Below are 20,661 nucleotides of genomic sequence, written 5' to 3'. Positions count from 1 at the left end.
CTGTCATTGAGCCGCAGCTGGCGCCACACGGGCGGGGCCAATTGGGCGCCATGGCAACCGTGACATTATCATATAAGCAAAGAAAGCTCTACTTAGTCTTGTAGGTTGACTGCATGCAGTGGATTGTTCTTTACTTTTATATCATACATTGAATGTAAAACTACAAGCACACCATTGTAAATATTAGCTTATGTATCCTAAAATATTTTTTTAATCTTCATTTTCTTTTTTAGGTCATTTATTACGTGTTAATCCTGGAGTGCCTCTTCTAATGTAATTGTAAACAATGTTTACTCGTTATCAATGACATCAAAGACTATTCTAATTCAAAAAAATTCATCATAGGTAGAAATGTATAATAATACCTTCACAAAGTAGATGCTGAAGTAGACTGGCTGCTGCGCCATCCGCACATAATAGGAAATAACATCAGACACGAATGGATCATTTGGCATTGAGAAGTTTGTTTGTTTCTGCAAAATGTAAAACAATATTATTCAAAACTATTATCAACAAATGTTAAACATTTTTTTCGGTATTTATAAAACGGCAGAATGAGCAGCTCTCTTATGTTTAAATTGAGCATTATCATTTTTGTAAAAGCAGAACTTTCTTTCTCTTGACTGTAGCCACTGGTGCAAAATATCCACATATGAAAAGTCTAAATGTAGTTGCAGAGCTTATTTTCCTGTTCATATATAACGGTTACTGAAAAAAGAGTGTTGTGAAACTGGTTCTGTTACCATGCCACAAGTACTAAAAGCTTTAGCACAAGGTGTTTTTTTTTATATATACCATTTCAGCCAGTTTAGTGAGCATACAGCCCAAACTGACAATGTTGCAGTTGTACCAAGGGTCCACTATGCTTAGATATGTCCCAAGAGTGCATGGACTTTGATTAGACGGATGGTTCTCCTGTTAGAAATATAAAAAACACATTTTACTAGACAAAAAAACTCTTCAATTACATTACAGTAAAGAATCTTTTCTGAAAAAACAAACAAACAGGCAGTGTGTTGATGAGGGGAAGTTGCTCACCTTCTCATTGGAGGTAGTGGTAGACGCTGCGCAAATGGGGATGTAGTAAAACTGCAGATTGATTTTCATGGTTAGAAAAATTCTCCTTGCCTCCCTTTTCCTGCAGTGAGGCATGAGATGGATGAGAAACCCAAACAAGATTTATGCCAGATGATGATGTTAACCACAGAGGCAGTTGGTAGTACTCCACTGACTCATGGAGAGTTTTAGTAATAGGCCACATTAACATTGCGACGATCTAATATTAGAGTTGGAAAAAACATTTTGGTGACTTAATAAATAGAGTGTCAGGCAAAAGTGCTTATCATAAGTCTTGTGTTGTTTTTCATAAAAAAAAGAAAAAAAAAGAAAACCTAAAGCAACATTGTCTGTCGCAAATGTTCAAAAATGAATTCCCGGGACAGTTTCATGTTTTTGTCATGATTACCGATGTGAATCACCTGTGCCCGCTCCTTTGACGGCAACTGCCTCGGACTCTGATTGGCTCCCTGTCCCGATTTAAACCCACCCCTATCTTTCCCCTGTTGTCAATCCGTCTGCAAACCTCAGTGTATACTAGGCAAGCCTTTTTCGACCCTGACTCCCACTTGTCCCGTTTTTGCTACCATCTGTCTCCAGCTACGATTCATTTTGATTCTGACCACGTCTGCTCTCCCGTCCCGACTTACGACCTGTTTTTTGATTCCAATCACGTCTGCTCTCCCGTCCTGGCTTACAACCCGCTTCTGACCCCGACCACGTTTTTGCTCTACTGTCCCGGCTATCGACCTTTTTTTCTGTCCTTGACACCGCCATCGCTCGCTACGGATGATCTACTTCCGTGTTCGGATCACAAACTGAGTAAGTAAGCGACTTGCTTCCCGTGCTGAGCGAACGCCGATTCGTGGGCGCAGCCCTTCCTCTTTCCTTTAATAAAACTTGTGAGAAACTTAACGCAATTGGGTCCTGTTTCTGTTCTGGTGCTGACAGTTTTGTTTTTAAAGATTTAATTATCATGTTGCCTGAATTGACAGTATTTAAGCTTAAGTCAAGTTTTTTATTCTTATCAACCAAGATGAGAGAAAGCAAGGATACTGAACAATGACATGCTTTTTTTGCAAAAGTAAATTAAACAAGGACACACTAGTATGCCCCGGCTCATTGGTTGAAAAGCACTGTGTTAAATTTATGACACAGTTTTTGATTGAGCCACTGTATTTTGGCCACTTTATGGCCTTTTGTTATGAAAACACAAGCAATTGTTTCGGTTTGAGTTTCTTACCTTAAACAGTAGTACGCTTTAGCCAAGCGGCCCATGGCACCGTCGCCACCCATTACAACAATCCTGGCAGTAAATAGCCTCTGCTGTCCGCAAAATGGGGTCTGTGTTGTATTGTTGTTTCCTGCTGATCTTAGCAGCGAGAATTCTCTTCTTACACCCCTGCACCCCATTGCTCCAGTGTGCCCCTCCAAGGTATCCCGCATGAGCGCCACACTGTCCTTTACAGACGGTTTAACCTTCATGCCCCCGCGTCGACACAACTTGATCGATTCTTCGTCGCTGTAGAAGAAAAAAGCAAATACAATCAGTGTTTAGAACGTTAGATTAGTGACATGGTTAACATTAAATGTCTATCAAATCCCAAGAACAATGTAAAAGCTTGATTGAACTCCAAAAGAGAATCATGCATAGTGTTGTTTCTAACCAGTGAATTTCCCCTCTGTAATTATAAATCATTTTACCTCTTGGAGGGTTCCCATGACAGAGTCACGTCATTTGAATCGTGCATTGCGTCAGTGCCGTGGTTCAAGTCTCTTTCAATGCCGCTGTCGTTGGACATGACAGAAAAGCGAGTCATATTAGGTGCCATGAGGTCACCAGGCAAATCACCGAGCTCGGGGTCCTCTTGCTCCGGGCTGAGGACAAACTGCTCCGGCGAGGAGCTGGAACGAAGCCACTTCGACACTTCTCGCCCTGGAAAATTTCACACAGTTTAAATGAAGGAAGACCACAGTTAAACTTGAGATACACTACCATTCAAAATATTGGGGTCAGCCAGACAATTTTGTGTCTTAAGAAAAGTGAATATCAAAGGAGTTGCCTAATGACTGTGTTCTTTTGCCAATATCAACTCCTTGTTTTGTTGGCCAGTCCAAAATTTGGCTCATTCTTTGCCACTTTGTCCATCTCATAGTCGCCTGTTCACTGTAGATGTTGACACTGGTGTTTTGCGGATACTGTTTAAGCTGCTAGTTGAAAAACTATAAGGCATCTATTTCTCAAACTAGAGTCCATAATTTACTTATCCTGTCGCTTGGTAGTGCAGCGGGGCTTTCGAATTTTTTTACTCTGGTGATGACCCTTTTGTGCTTTTCTCCGAAGAGAGTAGTACACGCCGTTGTTCAGTTTTTGGGCAATTTCTCGCATAGAATAGCCTTCATAGGAGGAGAATAGACTGTCGAGTTTCACATAAATGTTCTCAATTACCGGCCTTTCTAAAAGCTAAATCATAATCATAAATGTGATGCTCTAGGTACTGGACTAGCTCAAAGAAAGGTCAGCTTTGTAGCTTCATGAACTAGCTAAACTGTTTTCAGCGGTGCTAACATAATTCTACGATTTTTAGTCATTGGGTGACCAAGCCCCCCAATTCCAACCCCTAATGCCGAGCGCCAAGCAGGGAGGCAATGGTCACTAATGTTGTCAGTCTTAGGTATGACTCGGCCAAGGCTTAAACATGTGATCTCCCTGTCCTGGGGCAGGCGCCCAACCCTAAGGCCAACGAGGTGGTCACCACAACAATGTATGGGGTGTATTTCTGATTGGTTTGAACAAATCTATTCGGATGTCACAGGTAAAGTTCACAGCTTTTTTTGTTGGTCTGAAATTCAGTTTTTGTCCAAGCTTTTTCCTTGCTTTTTCCTCATTGTCTTGCCTCTTCCTTTCTTTTTCCTCGCACTCCTGCCTCTTTTTCTCTTTCCTTTGCAGGTCTTTCTGTTCTCTCTTTTCACGCTTCTTCCTTTCCTTGTACTCCTTCTCCATGCGCTTCCTTTCCGTTTTTGTCATCTGCTCCTTCTTTTCCTCTCAAATGTATAAGGATTTCCTCTGCTTGCTCTTCAAGTCTCACATCACTCCTTTTTATAAATGTCCTCATTAGATCTTCCCACTCATGTATTGTTATTGAGTCTGAGCCATCCCCAATAAATGACGGCGGTTCCTTAACCTTTCTCTGCGTTACCACCTGACTCAATCTGTTTGCTTCATCTTGTGTGGCAGCAGCGTTAGGTGCTACTATATTACGTGACTGTATATTTGTGAATATTAATGTTTTCTTCATAAAAAAAAAGATTTTCTTTCAGTTTTCCCTTAGAGATAAGGTGAGAAGCTCAGTTATCCGGGAGGGACTCTGTGTAGAGCCACTGCTCCTCCGCATTGAGAGGAGCCAGTTGAGGTGGCTCGGGCATCTGATAAGGATGCCCCCTGGACGCCTCCCTCGGGAGGTATTCCGGGCATGTCCCACCAGCAGGAGGCCCCGAGGGCGACCCAGGACACGTTGGAGAGACTATGTCTCTCGGCTGGCCTGGGAACGCCTCGGGATCCCGTCGGATGAGCTGGAGCAGGTGGCTGGGGATAGGGACGTCTGGGCTTCCCTTTTAAGCCTGCTGCCCCCGCGACCTGAACTCGGATAAGCGGAAAATAATGGATGGATGGATGGATGGATGGGTTTTCCTTCAAAAACGAGGACATTCCATACGAACCTCAAATTTTTGAACAGTGGTGTATATGGTAATAAATGATCTTCACTAAGGATTTATTACAGTTTTTTTCTTAGCTATGATCTTTATCATTTTAAACGCACAGTCAAGAAAGGATCAAAATAATTGATGGCAACTACAGGAAATGTTTGGATGTATTATGACCCCTGCTGATCTTTTACTCAATCCAGTTCAGCTGACTGGTCTGAACAACTTCCTGTAGACCACCAACAACGAACACGGCCACTCACAGATATCCAATTCCTCTGTCCACAGGTGGAAGCTCATCCCGGGGTTAGGAAGAGGGCAGTTTAAAAGTGACCCAGAGGAAGCAGCTTCTAAACACAAAACACACATAGTGAGGAAGAGGAAACGCCCAAAAGCGTCACAATAAATGACATTCAGACCAAAACAGCCCAGTTCCCTCAGAGACGAAATGACAGCAGTTTAATCAGATGGGTATGTGACATGACAGCAGTGGCAGCACTTTTCCAGAAAAAAATTGTTTTCAACATTTTCAAATTTAACATGTCAATCAAAAAATAATGAATGAAACTTTGAACTTTAAAAATCCTCTTTAAATTTGTCCTACTAAATGAGTTTACAACCTACCAACGGAAAAATTAAAGCCTCAAACATACTGTACCATGTCATGGTAACAAAACATAACACACATTATTAGGTTCACTATGAGAACAATAAGTCTCTTCAGATTGTGAAAAAAAGTGTCTACTGTTACATAAGGCGCTAATGTGTCTGAACTGTCTGACTTCTGTGCAAAAGGATCCTATGATCCTTGAAAGCAGGGATATCAAAGGGTAGGTTCACGCTACAGAGCTTAATGCTCACTTTATTTATTTTTCGGGAAATCCGATGTTTTTTCGTTTACATTTTCCCACTAAATGCGACTTTTATGCGAATTCTGTGTGAACGCCAAAACTGGTCTGCATGCACAGGCAAGGACACGTGACGTCACACTCAATGCGCTCATGCTTGCGGAAGTACATATGGATGTTAACGGCAGAGCGTTGTCCCCAAATATTAAAAAAAATCTAAATATTGTTAATTACCACTAGAGGATACTATCACTTTAGGAATAAACACCACTGCTTGTTTACAGCAGTGACGTTCAGGGAAATCTGAATCCAGTTCTATCCGATGTGATGTTTGCTGTTCTGGAAATTATAAGATAACAAATGTTCATCTTTCATGAATGTGTGAATTCATGAGACTCCCTGTTTTTGTCCGAGGTGGTTGTTGATTTGTCTTCTTCTTCCCGCCTCGTTGAATGCAGAATAGTGACATCTGTCGCAATCCAAAAGATCGGATTGGTATCAGATTTAGGACATCACATGAAAGTAGCCTAGGTCTGGTGTGCAAAAATGGGATATGTGCCGTTCAGGCAGACTTTAAAAGATCAGATACAGGTCGCGTCCGATTACCTTGCAGTGTGAACCTAGCCAAGTTAGCAGCCTGGGTGGTCATCTGCAGCCCCTTCTTGATATCAAACTTAAATGTAACTGTTCTCTATTGTTATGAAGAAAGATCAAAGCCAGGAATGTCAAATTCAATTCGGCCCGGGGGCCGGTTTCAAGAATGTCTGTTTTTAGGCGGACCAGATCAGTAAAAGAATGTCAACTCCAAATTGTTAACTTTGTTTTTCATCAAGCCTACATTAGAAACCTTCCCTAGCGATTATAATCACAGACGACAAGGGATCTTTCTTAAACACAACACATTTATTCACAAACAATGGGCTAACACATTTTCATGTTTAGTGTTAAATGTGTTTATTTTCTTTTAACAGTTAAGTAAATGCAGTTTTACACCTAAACCAACTCAGCACACTATAGAAACCCAAACACTTCCCTCTAGCGGCCTGAAAGAGCATTTGGTTCACATTTATTTTTAAAAAAATCCTAACTTTTGATAGAAATGACACAGGGACTCGCTTTTTTTTATTGAAATCCGTTTTTTGCAGGCTGTATTAATTCATTCTACTGACCAGGTCCAGCCTGCAGGTAGTATGTTTTACATGCCAGTTTAAACCAGGCAAACTACAGCCCACGAAACACATTTAATATAACTAAATTTAGTGCTTTGCTTTCATTCTGAGTATTTCACAACTCATTTTATTAAAATCAATCAATTTATAAACAAAAATAACGTTAAATATAACACATTCATGTAGATGTCTGCATGTATATTCATTAATAAATACAGCACATATTAAAAAAATTGAAGAAGGCCTTATTCATCTTTTTTTCTCTTGTACAGTCGAGGTAACGGATTTGAGACTCCGAATCGGCAGATTTAAAAAAAATGAATCATTTTATTTTTCTTCCACGCCCAGTCCCTCTGTTAAAATATTTAACCCAATTTGGCCCATGAATCCAAGTTTGCCCACCCCTGGGCTTGACCAACTGTCACCCAAATAGAGTTTTGACAAATATTGACATTAGCCTATGAAAAGAAAAATCACACATCATAATTATTTGAAACTGTGTTGAGTATTGTTTACTTTTAGTAAATTTTGAAAGACATTCTTTAACTTTAGTATGCAGTCTAAATATATGCACTAGTAAAAGTCATTTCAAGTCAAGTCAAGTCTGGTGTGCAAAAATGGGATATGATAAAACCCTTTCTACTAAAACATGCTGATGTGCCCTTGTTGCATTTCCTACCTGAGTTGACATCTGTGACAATCTCGCTGTGCAGTTGCTGAAAACGGCTCTTCAGTGCACCCGCCACCTTGCTGCAGTCCGCTTCCACGCACCGCTGCGCAGTCGCCATCACATCCTGAAAACGAGGCTCGATGTCTATGTCCTGTTCCGGAATACAAAAACACACAAACGTGAGCATCCACAGGAAAATAAATAGATCCTGGCTAGGTATTAATAGCAAATAGGAGAAGGCTTCTCAAGATGGTGTGTGCCTGTGCGTATGTTCTGACAATGTGTTAGTTTGGGCCCGGCGCCAATGAAGAGCAAACCTTCATTAAGGAAGTTTTATTTGACACGTACATATTACATGGGGCAGGGATTTTTTTTCTCTCTCCAGCATCACAAAGTTCTTTTACTTTCCAGTGAAAAAAATGCCAAACTTTAAATAATTACTAAATGTAAATTAGTAGATTACAGTTGCTGCACTAACTTTTAGGGCCTGAGCCAGGACGGGTCCGTTACACCTCTCTCCTAATGACGCTTGGATAGCGTATTGGACCACACTGCGCATATGATCCATTGGCCTCGAAGAAGATGCTGTCTCGATGTCAGCCAACACAACTTGTGCCAGTGTGTCAGAAAAAACCTCTGGATCAGCCAAAACAAAAATCCTATTGTGAATCAGACACAATGTTTATCATAAGTCTTGTGTTGCATATAATTGTTTAGAGAGTAAAAAATTCATATCATACCGTTCTTGAAAGGGATAATGCTCATTTTTTAGTCTCTGCTCCGCTACTACCATCTTTCGATACATTAGACCTGCAGGATAAAACAGTACTCATTCACATGATCTAGAAGCACAAAAACATGTAACATACAAATCCCATAGGGGATTGTAAAACCTCTTTGTAAGGATGTTAAGACTGATACATACCTGGAGTGGCATGCTCCATTTTTATTTTCCTGGAATAGCTGAGACCCACGGAGCAGTAGGGTGGAGGGTAGGTAAGCAGTCTCTTACAGAAGTCATAAACACGCTTATACAATTCATCTGGGATGTAGGCAGTCTGGGATGAGGTTGAAAACGTATTAATGGCCTGGGAAGGACCAAGTGCATGCGCTGCATAGTATGTCTCTCTGAACTTTTTTAAACTCAGGGTTACTTTTTGTGATTATTTAGAGCAGTGGCTCGCAGACTGATATGCATCACCAGGTTCATTATTGTAAGTAGGGTTAAATAAACTGAGTCAATAACTTTAAACTTTTAGTTTAAAATCACAATGACCCAGCACTGATATGCTATTTTCAAAACAGAGGCGTGTTCAGGAGAGTGATCAGACATGTAGTCTCTTGATAATCGCTTGCCGCGCACTGCTGAACGTTTTGTAATCGCTCACTGTGATTGCCTTACTGATCCAAAATGGCCGACGACAGTTCAATGGATTTCGTTCTACAGCTTGCTTTGAGCGAGTTGGCTGATATGAGCGACAGTTCGCATATTGACACAGTTAAGGTTATCCTAAACGCAGTGGAAGGGTCATACCTGTCTTGCATTGTTCACAAACATTACCAGGCAATGTAAGACGATATATTACATCGCCAACAGCACTCGTCAGGGTGAGATCCTCCATCTTCTGCACTGTCGACGCCATGTTGGAAATCAAAGTAAGCGGTCTTTCTCCCGTGATTACTCGGGCACGCGAGCGCTCAATAATCACTGGCCGTTCAGAAGCTAGCGATAGCTCGCAATAGCAATCACTCACTCTCCTGAACACGCCTCAGGTCTGCTGCCACCTCAACCGTCTTCAGGGGGCACCATGTTGCAGAACCATGATGTATATGTCATGATTACCGATATGCATCACCTGTGCCCGCTCCTTTGGCGCCAACTTCCTCGGACTCTGATTGGCTTTCTGTCTCTATTTAAACACATTCCTATCTGTCCCCTGTTGTCAGTCTGTCTGCGAACCTCAATTAACACTAGGCAAGCCTTTTTCGAACCTGACTCCCACCTGTTTTTTGTGCCCCGGCTTCGACCCGTTTTTGATCCTGACCACGTCTACTCTCCCGTCCCGGCTTTTGACCTCTTTTGTCCTCGACCACGTCTACCCTCCTTTCCTGGCTTACGACTCGCTTACGACCCCGAGCACGTTTTTGCTCCCTTGTCCCGGCTACTGACCCATTTTACCGTTCCCGACACCGCCATCGCTCGCCACGGAAGATCCACTTCCGCGTTCAGAGCGACCTGCTTCTCGCGTCCAGCAATCCCCGAATTGTGGGAGCAACCCTTTTCCTTTCTTCTAATAAAACTTTTGAGAAAGGTAACGCAAGTGGGTCCTGTCTGCGTTCTGTTCCTGACAGTGTAGTGTATTGTGTTAAAATACATGATCCCTTAAACCAAATTGGTGATGCAATATTTTGTCGTTTAATTAAAATCAGTGCTGTCAAAAGTTAAAGCTTTAAAGCTTTAACTCTGAGTTTAAGCTTTGAATTGTTCAAGTGTTTAAACAACTTTGAAAACTTCAGCATAAGCATAAAATGGTGCTTTAAAACTTAAATTCCAGGGGTTCTATCTTTAGAGTTAAAAAATAAATCACGATAACCTTCAAAAACTAATTTGGGGTATATAACACATAATTTAAATGAAAGTTAAATAATAAATGTAGCAAAAACACTATGTTGTTTTCAATTATAATTATCTAGTTACAATGGCAGATAATTTTCGTCATTTAACTATTTTTTTATTTAAAGATTTGAATTGAATTGTCTTTGTCATTGATAACAACGTGGTGAGGCATTGTATGCAACAACATTTGACATGGTACTCCAGGGTAATCAGGTAAGGATCATAATAAGTTATTTTAAAAGTGGAAAAATACTCTGTTTGGATTTAGTTAAATAAAAATATATACCAAATGATTAAACGTATCAGTATCTTGCATATAAGCTATTTTTCTTTGTTTGAAATGTTTATAATAAGAAAGAAATAATTTTTAAAATGGTAATATATCAAAGATTATCTCTAGAATTTACTAAATTAACTGCCAGTAGAAAAAGCATGTAATTTTGCAAGACATTCTAAAATAGATAGGAAACTTGTGTATTTTTTAAAATATTTTTTATATATTTTTTCATAAAAGCGCTACCTGAATGATGGCATACATGAGCATGTGGAGCAAAGGAATGATGTATTTAACGCTGTCCCACCTCTCCGCCTTGAGAGAAACACACATACGTCGATAATGAGGATCGATTTTGCCAACCAGTATTAACAGTGTAGCAATCACTCACCTTCTCCAGTTCTTTTATCAGAACCCAGAGTAAAGACAAGCTGTTGGTTTGACTGTTCTGAACCTTCTTGTGTAAAGTCCATCTTAGCATTCCTGCACGTATAGTGAAACAGTACAATTTTCTTCATGAGTCATAAGCTTATATGGCTGTGTCAAATTCAAAAATCCTGACTAACACCCCAACAGTCCGCTGACGTCGGTGCGATGCAAAGAACATCAGCTGAATGTGCGGTATTGCAAGATTGATTTCTTTCACACGTTTCTTGCAAATGTGACTATGCGTGGTACCTTTGTTGAGACAATCTGGGGATTGTGGGATATCTGTTTCTCTAGGCAGCACAGCCTGCACTCGGCGATACAGCTCTCGCTCTGGAACCGTTGGGCAGGAACCAGCTGGTAGAAAAGTAAAAAAATATGATTACTTGTAACAAATGAGAACAGAGTTTATTCAAATTCTTCGATGACACGTTTCTTTCTGTTTGACTGTATGTCATCTGCATTGGTGTTGTATACACAGGGTTGGGTAGGGTTACTTTAACTGGATTACTTTCAATTACTTTCACGCACTTCGTTAAGGAACTGCTTCCGGGTTATCGAGTGGTGGCAATTTTTGTGTCTCCCACGTCGTCGCGATTCAGATTCCAGCTATACCAGAATTCACGAATTCTGGACTGAGATTTTTCAGCTTGAACTGTTGGAAAGTTTCAGATTGTATCGGCGACGTCGGCTCCGTGCGGGGAAGCGGCAGTCAAGCTAGCTTCGGCTGGGACGTGACTCGCCTTCACTCCCCGCAGCCGCTTTCTTTCCTGCTCGTCGACCGTTCGGCTTTTGGTTGACTCTGCGGCGTCGAATCGTCTCTTCGCTCGTTTGAGTGTGCTTCGTCAAGAGCGAGTCGCCATAACGCCAAAAGCGTGTCGCCACACGTTAAAGATCGGCCATTGTTGACGCTGGCAAACATGGCGGCGCTACTTGTATAGCGACCAACAGTCGGGGAAACTAAGTCCGGCGAAAATAACAACTTGAGACTCAGAGGGCGATTGGGTGATGCGACCAGCGGACGGTGCCGTAAGAGGAACGTGAAATTTTCAAGATGCCGAGCAGAGATAAAGAACTCGAGGAAATTAAAAAGTCACTCGGCTTTTTAATGGATAAAATGGATATCGTCACCAGACAACAAGACACAATTTTGAGTTTAATGGCAGAAATCAAAGACCTAAAAAACGAAAACATGGAGAAAGAAAAGAGGATTATTGCACTAGAAGGACGCGTAGCAGATCTGGAACAGTATACCAGGATAAACGACATCATTATCACCGGTTTGGACATCAAACCTCGGACCTATGCCAAGGCTGTGGCAAATACAAATATTGCAACAGATGCAGATGAGGATTCAGCTGAGCAACAGGTCATTGCTTTTATGAGTAAAAAAGGCATATCCATCAATGCTGAGGACATAGAAGCATGCCACCCATTAACAAGAGGTGACAACCGACCCAAGGCGACCATCGTAAGGTTTGTTAACAGAAAACGGAAACATGAAATCCTTAAGCAAGGAAAAAAACTAAAAGGGACTAATGTTTATTTAAATGAACACTTAAGCAAAAAAAAACTCTGACATTGCAAGACAGGCTCGATTTTTGAGGAAAACGAACAAAATACAAGGAACATGGACTTCAAACTGCAGAGTATACATAAAGTTAAACGGCACTCCGGAACAAGCAAAAATATTATGGGTTCGAGAAATGCAGGAGCTGGACAGATTTGCCTGAAGTGTAACAATGGCATCCTGGACTGACAATATGGACACCCTTATTACAGATCACAATAAAAAAATCCATCATAAAATATTAGGCCATGATTTACCGGAACTGAGCATTGTTAATCACACTGACTCCAATAATTCAAGATTAGATGACTTCGATCCTGACCACAAATTCATATCAGCTAGCTCAGACAATTGCAAATATTATACTGGAAATGAATACAATACCTTTGTTAAATCTGAAGACAAATTCTCAATAATACACTTTAACAGTAGAAGTATGTACACACATTTTGATGACATCACTGAGTACTTACAACAATTTGAGAACCCGTTTAGTGTTATTGCAGTTTCTGAAACGTGGTTCAGTGAGGGAAGGGGTGTAAATTTTGAATTAAATAATTATAATCTGAACTATGTAAATAGAACTAACAAAATAGGAGGTGGAGTAGCTATATATGTGCACAAAAGATTAAAATCGAAAATATTACAAAACATGTCATTTGTCATTGACGATTTACTTGAATGTATTACAATAGAAATTATAAATGAAAAAAGGAAAAATATCATAGTCAGTTGTGTGTATAGAACACCGGGCTCAAATCTGGAAACCTTCACAAACTGGGCTGAAAAAACATATTCAACAATAAGCGCCAAAACACTATTCATTTGTGGAGATTTCAACATCGATCTAATGAATCCAAACAACCATAAAAACATTGATGACTATATTAATATGATGTACAGTATGAGTTTGTACCCAACTATATTAAGGCCTAGTAGACTCACTTCACACAGTGCAACACTCATTGACAATATATTTACAAATAATATGGAATTTACAAATGTCAGCGGGTTACTGGTTTGTGATATTTCTGATCACCTACCAGTATTTACAGTATATGATGAAAAGGTTACTAGACAAGAATCAATTAAGGATTATGTTTACAAACGAGTTAGAACTGAAGCGACTATTATATCACTGTATGATGACTTAGTTAAACAAAACTGGAATGCTATATATAGTACAGATGATGTGGATGGTGCGTTTGACATATTTTTGGAAATATTCACCAACAAGTACAACAAAAATTGCCCAATGAGACAAATTAATATTAAGAATAAATCTGTAAATCATCCATGGATAACTAAGGGTTTACATAATGCTTGTAAGAAAAAAAACTACTTATATAGAAAATTTATTAAACTAAGAACTAAGGAAGCCGAAACCCGGTATAAAACGTATAAAAACAAATTGACAGGAATATTAAGAGCAAGCAAGAAATTATACTATACCAATTTATTACATCATAACAAAAGTAATATCAAAGGTATTTGGGATATATTAAATAGTATAATAAAAGGAAAGAATGTAAGCAATGCATATCCAAACTATTTTATTGATAAGAACAGTGAAAATTATAATTTAAATCAAGTTGTGGAGAATTTCAATAGTTATTTTGTAAATGTTGGACCAGAGCTCGCTGCAAATATCCCAGAGTGCAGTGGTAAACAATTTGAGTCACTAATAAAAATGAACTCCAAGACCATGTTTTTATCTGGGGTTACGGAATCAGAAATCTTAGACGTGGTTAACAACTGTAAAAACAAAACGTCTATGGATTGTTTTGACATCGATATGGTACTAATTAAGCAAATTATAAACAGCATTGTGAAACCATTGACCTACATCTGTAATCTATCATTTCTAACAGGCACATTTCCAAATCAAATGAAAATAGCAAAAGTTATACCAATATACAAAAATGGGAACAAGCACACTTTTACAAACTATAGACCGGTATCTCTGCTTCCTCAGTTCTCTAAAATATTAGAGAGACTTTACAATAATAGACTGGAACAATTTGTAGATAAACATAAATTGATTAATGAAAGTCAATATGGTTTTAGAGCAAACAGATCAGCAACAATGGCAATTATTGATGCAGTAGAAGAAATCACCCACAGTATAGAAAAGAAGAGATACGCAGTCGGGGTATTTATTGACTTAAAAAAAGCATTTGATACCATTAATCATAATATACTATTAAAAAAACTGGAAAGATATGGCATCAGGGGAGTGGCTTTGAAATGGATTCAAAGTTATTTGACGGGGAGGAAGCAATATGTAAAAATGGGAGAGTTTTCATCTGAATATTTGGACATCTGTTGTGGAGTACCACAGGGTTCTATCCTGGGACCAAAGCTATTTAATTTACATATTAACGATATTTTTAATGTTTCAAAACTATTGAAAATAGTAGTATTTGCAGATGACACTAACATTTTCTATTCAAATGATAACTATATGGATTTGGTAACCTGTATTAATCGTGAACTAATTAACCTAAAAGTATGGATGGATATAAATAAATTATCTTTAAATTTAAATAAAACCAAAGTAATATTCTTTGGAAATCATAAGGCAAATCAAAATTTAGAAGTAAAAATGGATGGTGTCACAATAGACATTGTATCAGAAATTAAGTTTTTAGGTGTCATAATAGACAATAAACTAAGTTGGAAAACACACATCAGACACATACAAACAAAGGTATCTAAAAGCATTTCAATAATTAATAAAACCAAAGTTCTTTTACATTATAATGCATTGTATTTATTATATTGTTCTCTCGTTCTGCCATATTTAACATATGGTGCAGAAGTCTGGGGAAATAATTACAAAAGTTCACTACAGCCCCTTTTTATCCTTCAAAAACGTGCAATAAGAACCATACACAGGGTAGGATATCGGGATCATACCAATATTTTATTCATGCAGTCCAATTTATTGAAACTGGATGATTTAATAAAATTTTTCACTTCACAACTGTTATTTAAAGTCAACAAAAACATAGTGCCAGAAAACATACAAAGATTATTCACTCGGAAAGAGGGAAATTATAACTTGAGGGGCTGTGGTGAATTCAAAATCCCAAAGGTGAGAACCACCAGGAGAAGTATGTGTGTGTCTGTGTGTGGAGTCAGACTTTGGAATAATTTGCAAAATGAAATCAAACAATGTCCAAATATCCATGTGTTCAAATTTAAATACAAAAAAGCATTACTGGCGAAATACAGAGATGAAGAAAATGGGATATGAGGGAGACTGGAAATACTGCACTTCAAACCATGGCTAACTTGTTGTTATTGTGCTATTATCACATCAGAACTGTTATAAATATTGTGTTTATTTTTATTGATATTATCATTGGTGCCGCAGTGACATTATGCGCATTATGACGTTGAGGGATGGGTATTGCGAAGATTAGTGTATAAAATATGTGATTATTGTAACTTATAATTATTGATATCTGACCTATGTAATAAGTATATCCATGAGATTTTGTTGTATTGTACACAAGAGGGAGCTATCTATAAAATGTATTTAATAGGGAAGATAAAGGGGTAGGAAAAATAAGCATCTGCTTCTGACTACCCCTTTTCGAACATTTTGTGGGACATTATTTCGTTGTTGACTCATTGTTTTTGTCCTGTTTTTATTTTTATGTTCGAAATAAAATTTTCATTCATTCATTCAATTACTTTTGGATTACTCCAAAACCAAATATGCTAATAAAAGACAAATAAAATTACTAAATTTTGTGCAGGCTTGGGGAGTAACGAAATACGTGGAACGGCAAAAATGATGTTGGCAAGCTGTTTGGATTTATTTTCATTTTGTTTCTGTCGCATTTTATGTTAGTTTTGCCGGAGATCAAAGAGATCAAAGCCAGGAGAGAAAGCTTACCACGTGTTCTGAGTCATAGTTTTATTCATATTTAGTCTCTTTTGTCTTTTATTAGCATATTTGGTATTGGAGTAATCCAAAAGTAATTGAAAGTAATCCAGTTAAAGTAACCCTACCCAACCCTGTGTATACATTTCATCTCATCAGCTACACCGCTTATCCTCAGTAGGGTCGCGGGGGTGCTGGAGCCCATCCCAGCAATCATCGGGCAGTAGGCAGGGGACACCCTGAACTGGTTGCCAGCCAATCGCAGCCTGTGTATACATACACTACGCAAATAAGTGATTAAAAGCATTTTACATTCAAATTTTAAGTAAAGATTGACACTTTTAAAAATATACGCCACATTGTGCACTCTTAAAAAATGTTTGGACAAATATAATCCATTTGGTGTTAAAGGTGGAATGATCAATAACTCGTGTAAACTTGACCCAACCTCCTTGGTTATTATGAAAAAAAAAAATGTTCACAAATTAGGATGTTTTTTCTTTTAGGGTATATACCAGACAATTAGCCCCCAAAACTGGATTATTTTAGTGAACAAACATCCCCTTTAAAAGACCCCCAAAAATAGTTGTTTAGTACAAAAGAACTGAGGAAAAATTGTGATTCTCCCCCCTTTACATTGCAATCTAAAATAAAAATTAGTCTTTTTGTCTCGAGATAAGTTGTTTTGTACCAAACGACCCTGAAAGTGTGTTTATTGATGAGCGTAGGGCAAGCAATCACAAGTTGCAAAAGAGACTGTGTCAATGAGTGTCTTCAACAAACAGAACCAACAAAATGAGGAACAGCTCAATTACCTGACTCCATGTTGAACCTGCCCGTGTTATCCCAGAGAGCCTGGCACGTCATGGCTCACATCATGTGTCTCGAAAGAAGAGTCACAAAGATAATGCTATAAAAAGTAAAAATACTGCATCAAACCGTAACTGAATAGACACAGGAGACTTTAAGTATCCGATCATAAGTATGCAAAGGCGTTAAATTGTGTGGTTAGTCTATTTCTGGCTATTTCTGACACATGGATCCGAGGTTTATAGAGCTACTAAGACTTTTGCCACAAATGAAAGGGGAAATTTTGAGAAATAAAGTCTGTGCCAATGGGAAAATGAAGCTGCTATAAATGAAATAATGGTTTAAGTATGTTAGTTAATTGAAAAGAGGATGAATTCACAATAGTTTTAAATAGAGGAGATATGGCCTAAGTGGTTTCTCTTTTAACCTATTTTCATTGCAGCCTCAGTCAAGCTCCTTATGTTATTAGGTAAAAAATCTCTCTCTTATCGGCTGATGCAAAAACACACACAGTCTGAATACACTTTTTAGCAAGATCGTCCAGCCTTAGTGACAAATAACTATTCAAAACATAAGCAATCAAAGGTAAAGGTAAAAGAATGAAGGCCTTACCAGTACCACACAGAAGTAATGCAGCCCAGTAGGTCCATTCATTCGCTGACGCGCCGCAAGAGAAACTGTTCCATTTAGCACGTGTATGGGAGAACTTGCAGGAAAGGGGAGGGAGCTGTACCAAGATAGAAAAAGAGAGAGAAGAACAGGATGAGCAAGTGAGGGAGACGTTTTCATTGGGCCATCGAAGTTTAAAAGAATACAAAAATAAAGTAGTAACTTAAAAAGTGCAAATATTATGAAAATGAGGAGAGGTAAACCACAGGAATCAAGTGGTGGAATTAGAGGAATAACTTGATTAAGCTTATATACTCATACCTCTTTTTTTCCCTCCCAATTGATATTTAATATTACCCATATTTAATTATCCACTGTCTTTCATGCTTCTACAGAAATGACACACAATGCTGTATGCGAATGCTTTCACATTCACACCGATCTCACACATTCATAATCAGGCAAGGCGAGGCTTTGTGTGCAAGGCTGCAGTCTAACCGCTAAGACCTCGTGCATCCATGACGGTGCAGCAAGTGCAGAAGCTGACACATAAACAACACTTCCTCTGTCTGAATGAGTAGGCAGAGAAGGAGGAGGAGGACAAGGAGGAGGAGAAGGAAAAACATCTAAAAATAGATTGCTTTCTTATAAACAAAAATGCCCTTGAGGACTTGTTGAAGTCTTATTATTGCTGTGTTTGTATACTTTTGGATATATCAGCATATAGTACTGTAATGTCACCTGATTTTTAGTTAGGTTGAGACCAATGCAGGCCGCAAAAACTCAAAGAAAATTTTGAGAAAAAATTGGAAAATCAGAAAAATAAAAACACAGTGACCTTTCGCTACCTTGCGCTGCAGTTATCGCTGGTTCACTCCTTTGAGAGAAAAAATAATAATATAAAAAAAAAAACATATACAAAAAATCCAAGCTGATTGACCAGCACCCCTTGACTTAAGATCTATGACCGCCAATTGGCCATTTCATCTTTCATTCTGTAGGACCGTACACCTGTTCTGCGTTCCTATCTATCTATCTATCTTTCTATATATCTATCTGTGTCCTGAAGCCATGTCCCCCTAGTCACTAGGGAAAATAGCTAGAGTCAAGAACACACTCACATTCACCAAACCTATGTCCCCTTTTGCTCTTCCCAACCTGGGAACTGACACTGAACATTAAGCCCACAGCACAACAAGAGGTAAGTTGCTGTGCCATGCAACCCTTCATAAGCAGAGAGGCTCAACAGCAAAGACGGGTTTGCCCCCTCCGCATCATATGCATCAATATCAGCCAATCTTAACTATCCTTCGTCATTCACATCTATCCCAAGCACATACTCATGCATTTATTAAATCAAGTGTCTTCACATCCGGAGCACGTTTCACCCCATCCATCCAAACATATAAGGGCCTTCTTCTCATTCTATTTTCCCACCAATTTTGCACTTCATACTCTTTTAGTCAAATGACTTTCATCCATTCTTTCGATATGTGTAAAACATCTCACATTTTTATCAACGCTCTCAGCAAGCTCTCTCACAACACCTGTTTTTCTCCTTACTTCCTCAACCCTTAACCTATCCAGGTGTATCACTCCACACATAAAATGCAAACATCTCATTTCAAAGACATTTACCTATTATGTTCATTTACTCACAAACCCCACGCCTTACTGTTGGTACCTCGACACCTTCCTACAACCCTCGCTTATATGCAATATATTCGCTGATCTCTACATTTGAACAATCCGTTAAGCACACCCATTCCCTTGCACCCTTCACCCACCCTCTTCTTCACATCCTCCTCCAAACCACCACCTGCTGCCACATATGAACCAAAATACTTAAAACCATCTACCGCAGGGGTCGGGAACCTATGGCTCGCGAGCCATATATGGCTCTTTCTATGAGTATCTGTGGCTCAGAGACCAATTTGATTGCATGCAAAATTTCTCCATCTTGTTCAAAACCGGAGTTGTCAATCCTATTCAGGTTCACGTAAAGCCAAACAAAGCTAAATGTAAAGGTAACACTTCGCAGTATATATAGGGCACGTTTTTCACTACAATTTACAGTCAAGGTGTCACACAAAAAAGGGGGGGAAAAAAACTCGATTTGGCTGTACAACGCTAAAGAATCCTTTATTTAAAAGTTCACTATATAATCTGTGTTCAGTGTTCAGATACTTTATGATGAATCCACAGAACTGTAAATACGCCAAAACACCGGAAGAGAACTTAGTCATTTGATTGGGTGAGTGGGAGGGATGGGTGGAGCTATGCAAAAAGTACAAGCATTCCCTCCCATCTCTTGCCAAAGGTAAGCACATAAGGCTCCCTATTCTCAGAATGTTGTAACGTTTTTACAAAATAAATGCTTGCATCTGGTTTTGAAACCAATATGTATGAAAAAAAGGGTCAAAAGGAGTTTAACCGATCTTGAGTAATTGCAAGAAAGAGACAAGTTTAAAGTGGTCTGTTTGTTGAATTTGGGACAGGGGCTCTGGCATTATTCTCTTTTCATAATTTTGATCAAATCATCAAAAATAAATGTGCTGAAGACTAAGCTTTTGTCTGGGGCGCCGGTTTAGCAATTTAGTAAATTTGTCTCATAATATATGGTGTGGCTCTTTCCCAAAATAAAATTAATATTTTTTGCTTTTATGGCTCTTTGAGTCAAAAAGGTTCCCGACCCCTGATCTACCGCCTGCAACTTTACACCATCCAACTTTATCTCTAATTTACCTAGCTCACCACCTCATTATCTTACTCTGCATTCACCTTAAGCTTCCTTATCTTACACACTCTATCAGTCATTTATATCTTATAAATATTTTATTACCATTTCAACCAGCTGTCATCCATTCCAGTGTGTACTGTTGTTTTACAATTGGCAAAAATACGCTCCTATTGACCAAAAAAATTGTATATTTGACATTATGCTGGGTGCGCTGAAGCAGACAGAAGATCCTTACAGAAGATCATCAACACAGCCCAGAAAATCATCAGCTG

The 20,661-nt window shown here is 38.9% G+C and overlaps 1 protein-coding gene across 2 annotated transcripts in view; it reads right to left on the bottom strand.

Moving 5' to 3' along the window:
* Positions 1–20,661, bottom strand: part of pik3r6 (phosphoinositide-3-kinase regulatory subunit 6) — a 34,150-nt gene that overhangs the window by 4,541 nt on the left and 8,948 nt on the right. The window contains exons 2-16 of one of the 2 annotated variants that reach the window (XM_088343051.1): positions 17,653–17,767; positions 17,046–17,140; positions 11,018–11,122; positions 10,731–10,822; positions 10,586–10,654; positions 8,374–8,506; positions 8,189–8,258; positions 7,927–8,107; positions 7,458–7,599; positions 5,025–5,111; positions 2,761–2,992; positions 2,300–2,578; positions 1,039–1,138; positions 796–915; positions 366–473 (exon numbers count right to left, since the gene is read on the bottom strand). In XM_088343051.1, the coding sequence (XP_088199177.1) occupies positions 366–473; positions 796–915; positions 1,039–1,138; positions 2,300–2,578; positions 2,761–2,992; positions 5,025–5,111; positions 7,458–7,599; positions 7,927–8,107; positions 8,189–8,258; positions 8,374–8,506; positions 10,586–10,654; positions 10,731–10,822; positions 11,018–11,122; positions 17,046–17,097 (1,770 nt within the window). In that variant the 5' untranslated portion in view covers positions 17,098–17,140; positions 17,653–17,767. The remainder of the gene's footprint in view (positions 1–365; positions 474–795; positions 916–1,038; positions 1,139–2,299; positions 2,579–2,760; positions 2,993–5,024; positions 5,112–7,457; positions 7,600–7,926; positions 8,108–8,188; positions 8,259–8,373; positions 8,507–10,585; positions 10,655–10,730; positions 10,823–11,017; positions 11,123–17,045; positions 17,141–17,652; positions 17,768–20,661) is intronic. The other variant, XM_088343052.1, reaches the window with a different exon arrangement.

Source organism: Urocampus carinirostris, chromosome 8, assembly GCF_059441175.1.
Source record: "Urocampus carinirostris isolate Australia breed hairy pipefish chromosome 8, RoL_Ucar_1.0, whole genome shotgun sequence".
In the NCBI taxonomy this organism is placed as follows: domain Eukaryota; kingdom Metazoa; phylum Chordata; class Actinopteri; order Syngnathiformes; family Syngnathidae; genus Urocampus; species Urocampus carinirostris.
Note: the sequence above shows the minus strand (reverse complement) of the source record. Positions and strands in the feature narration are given on the sequence as shown.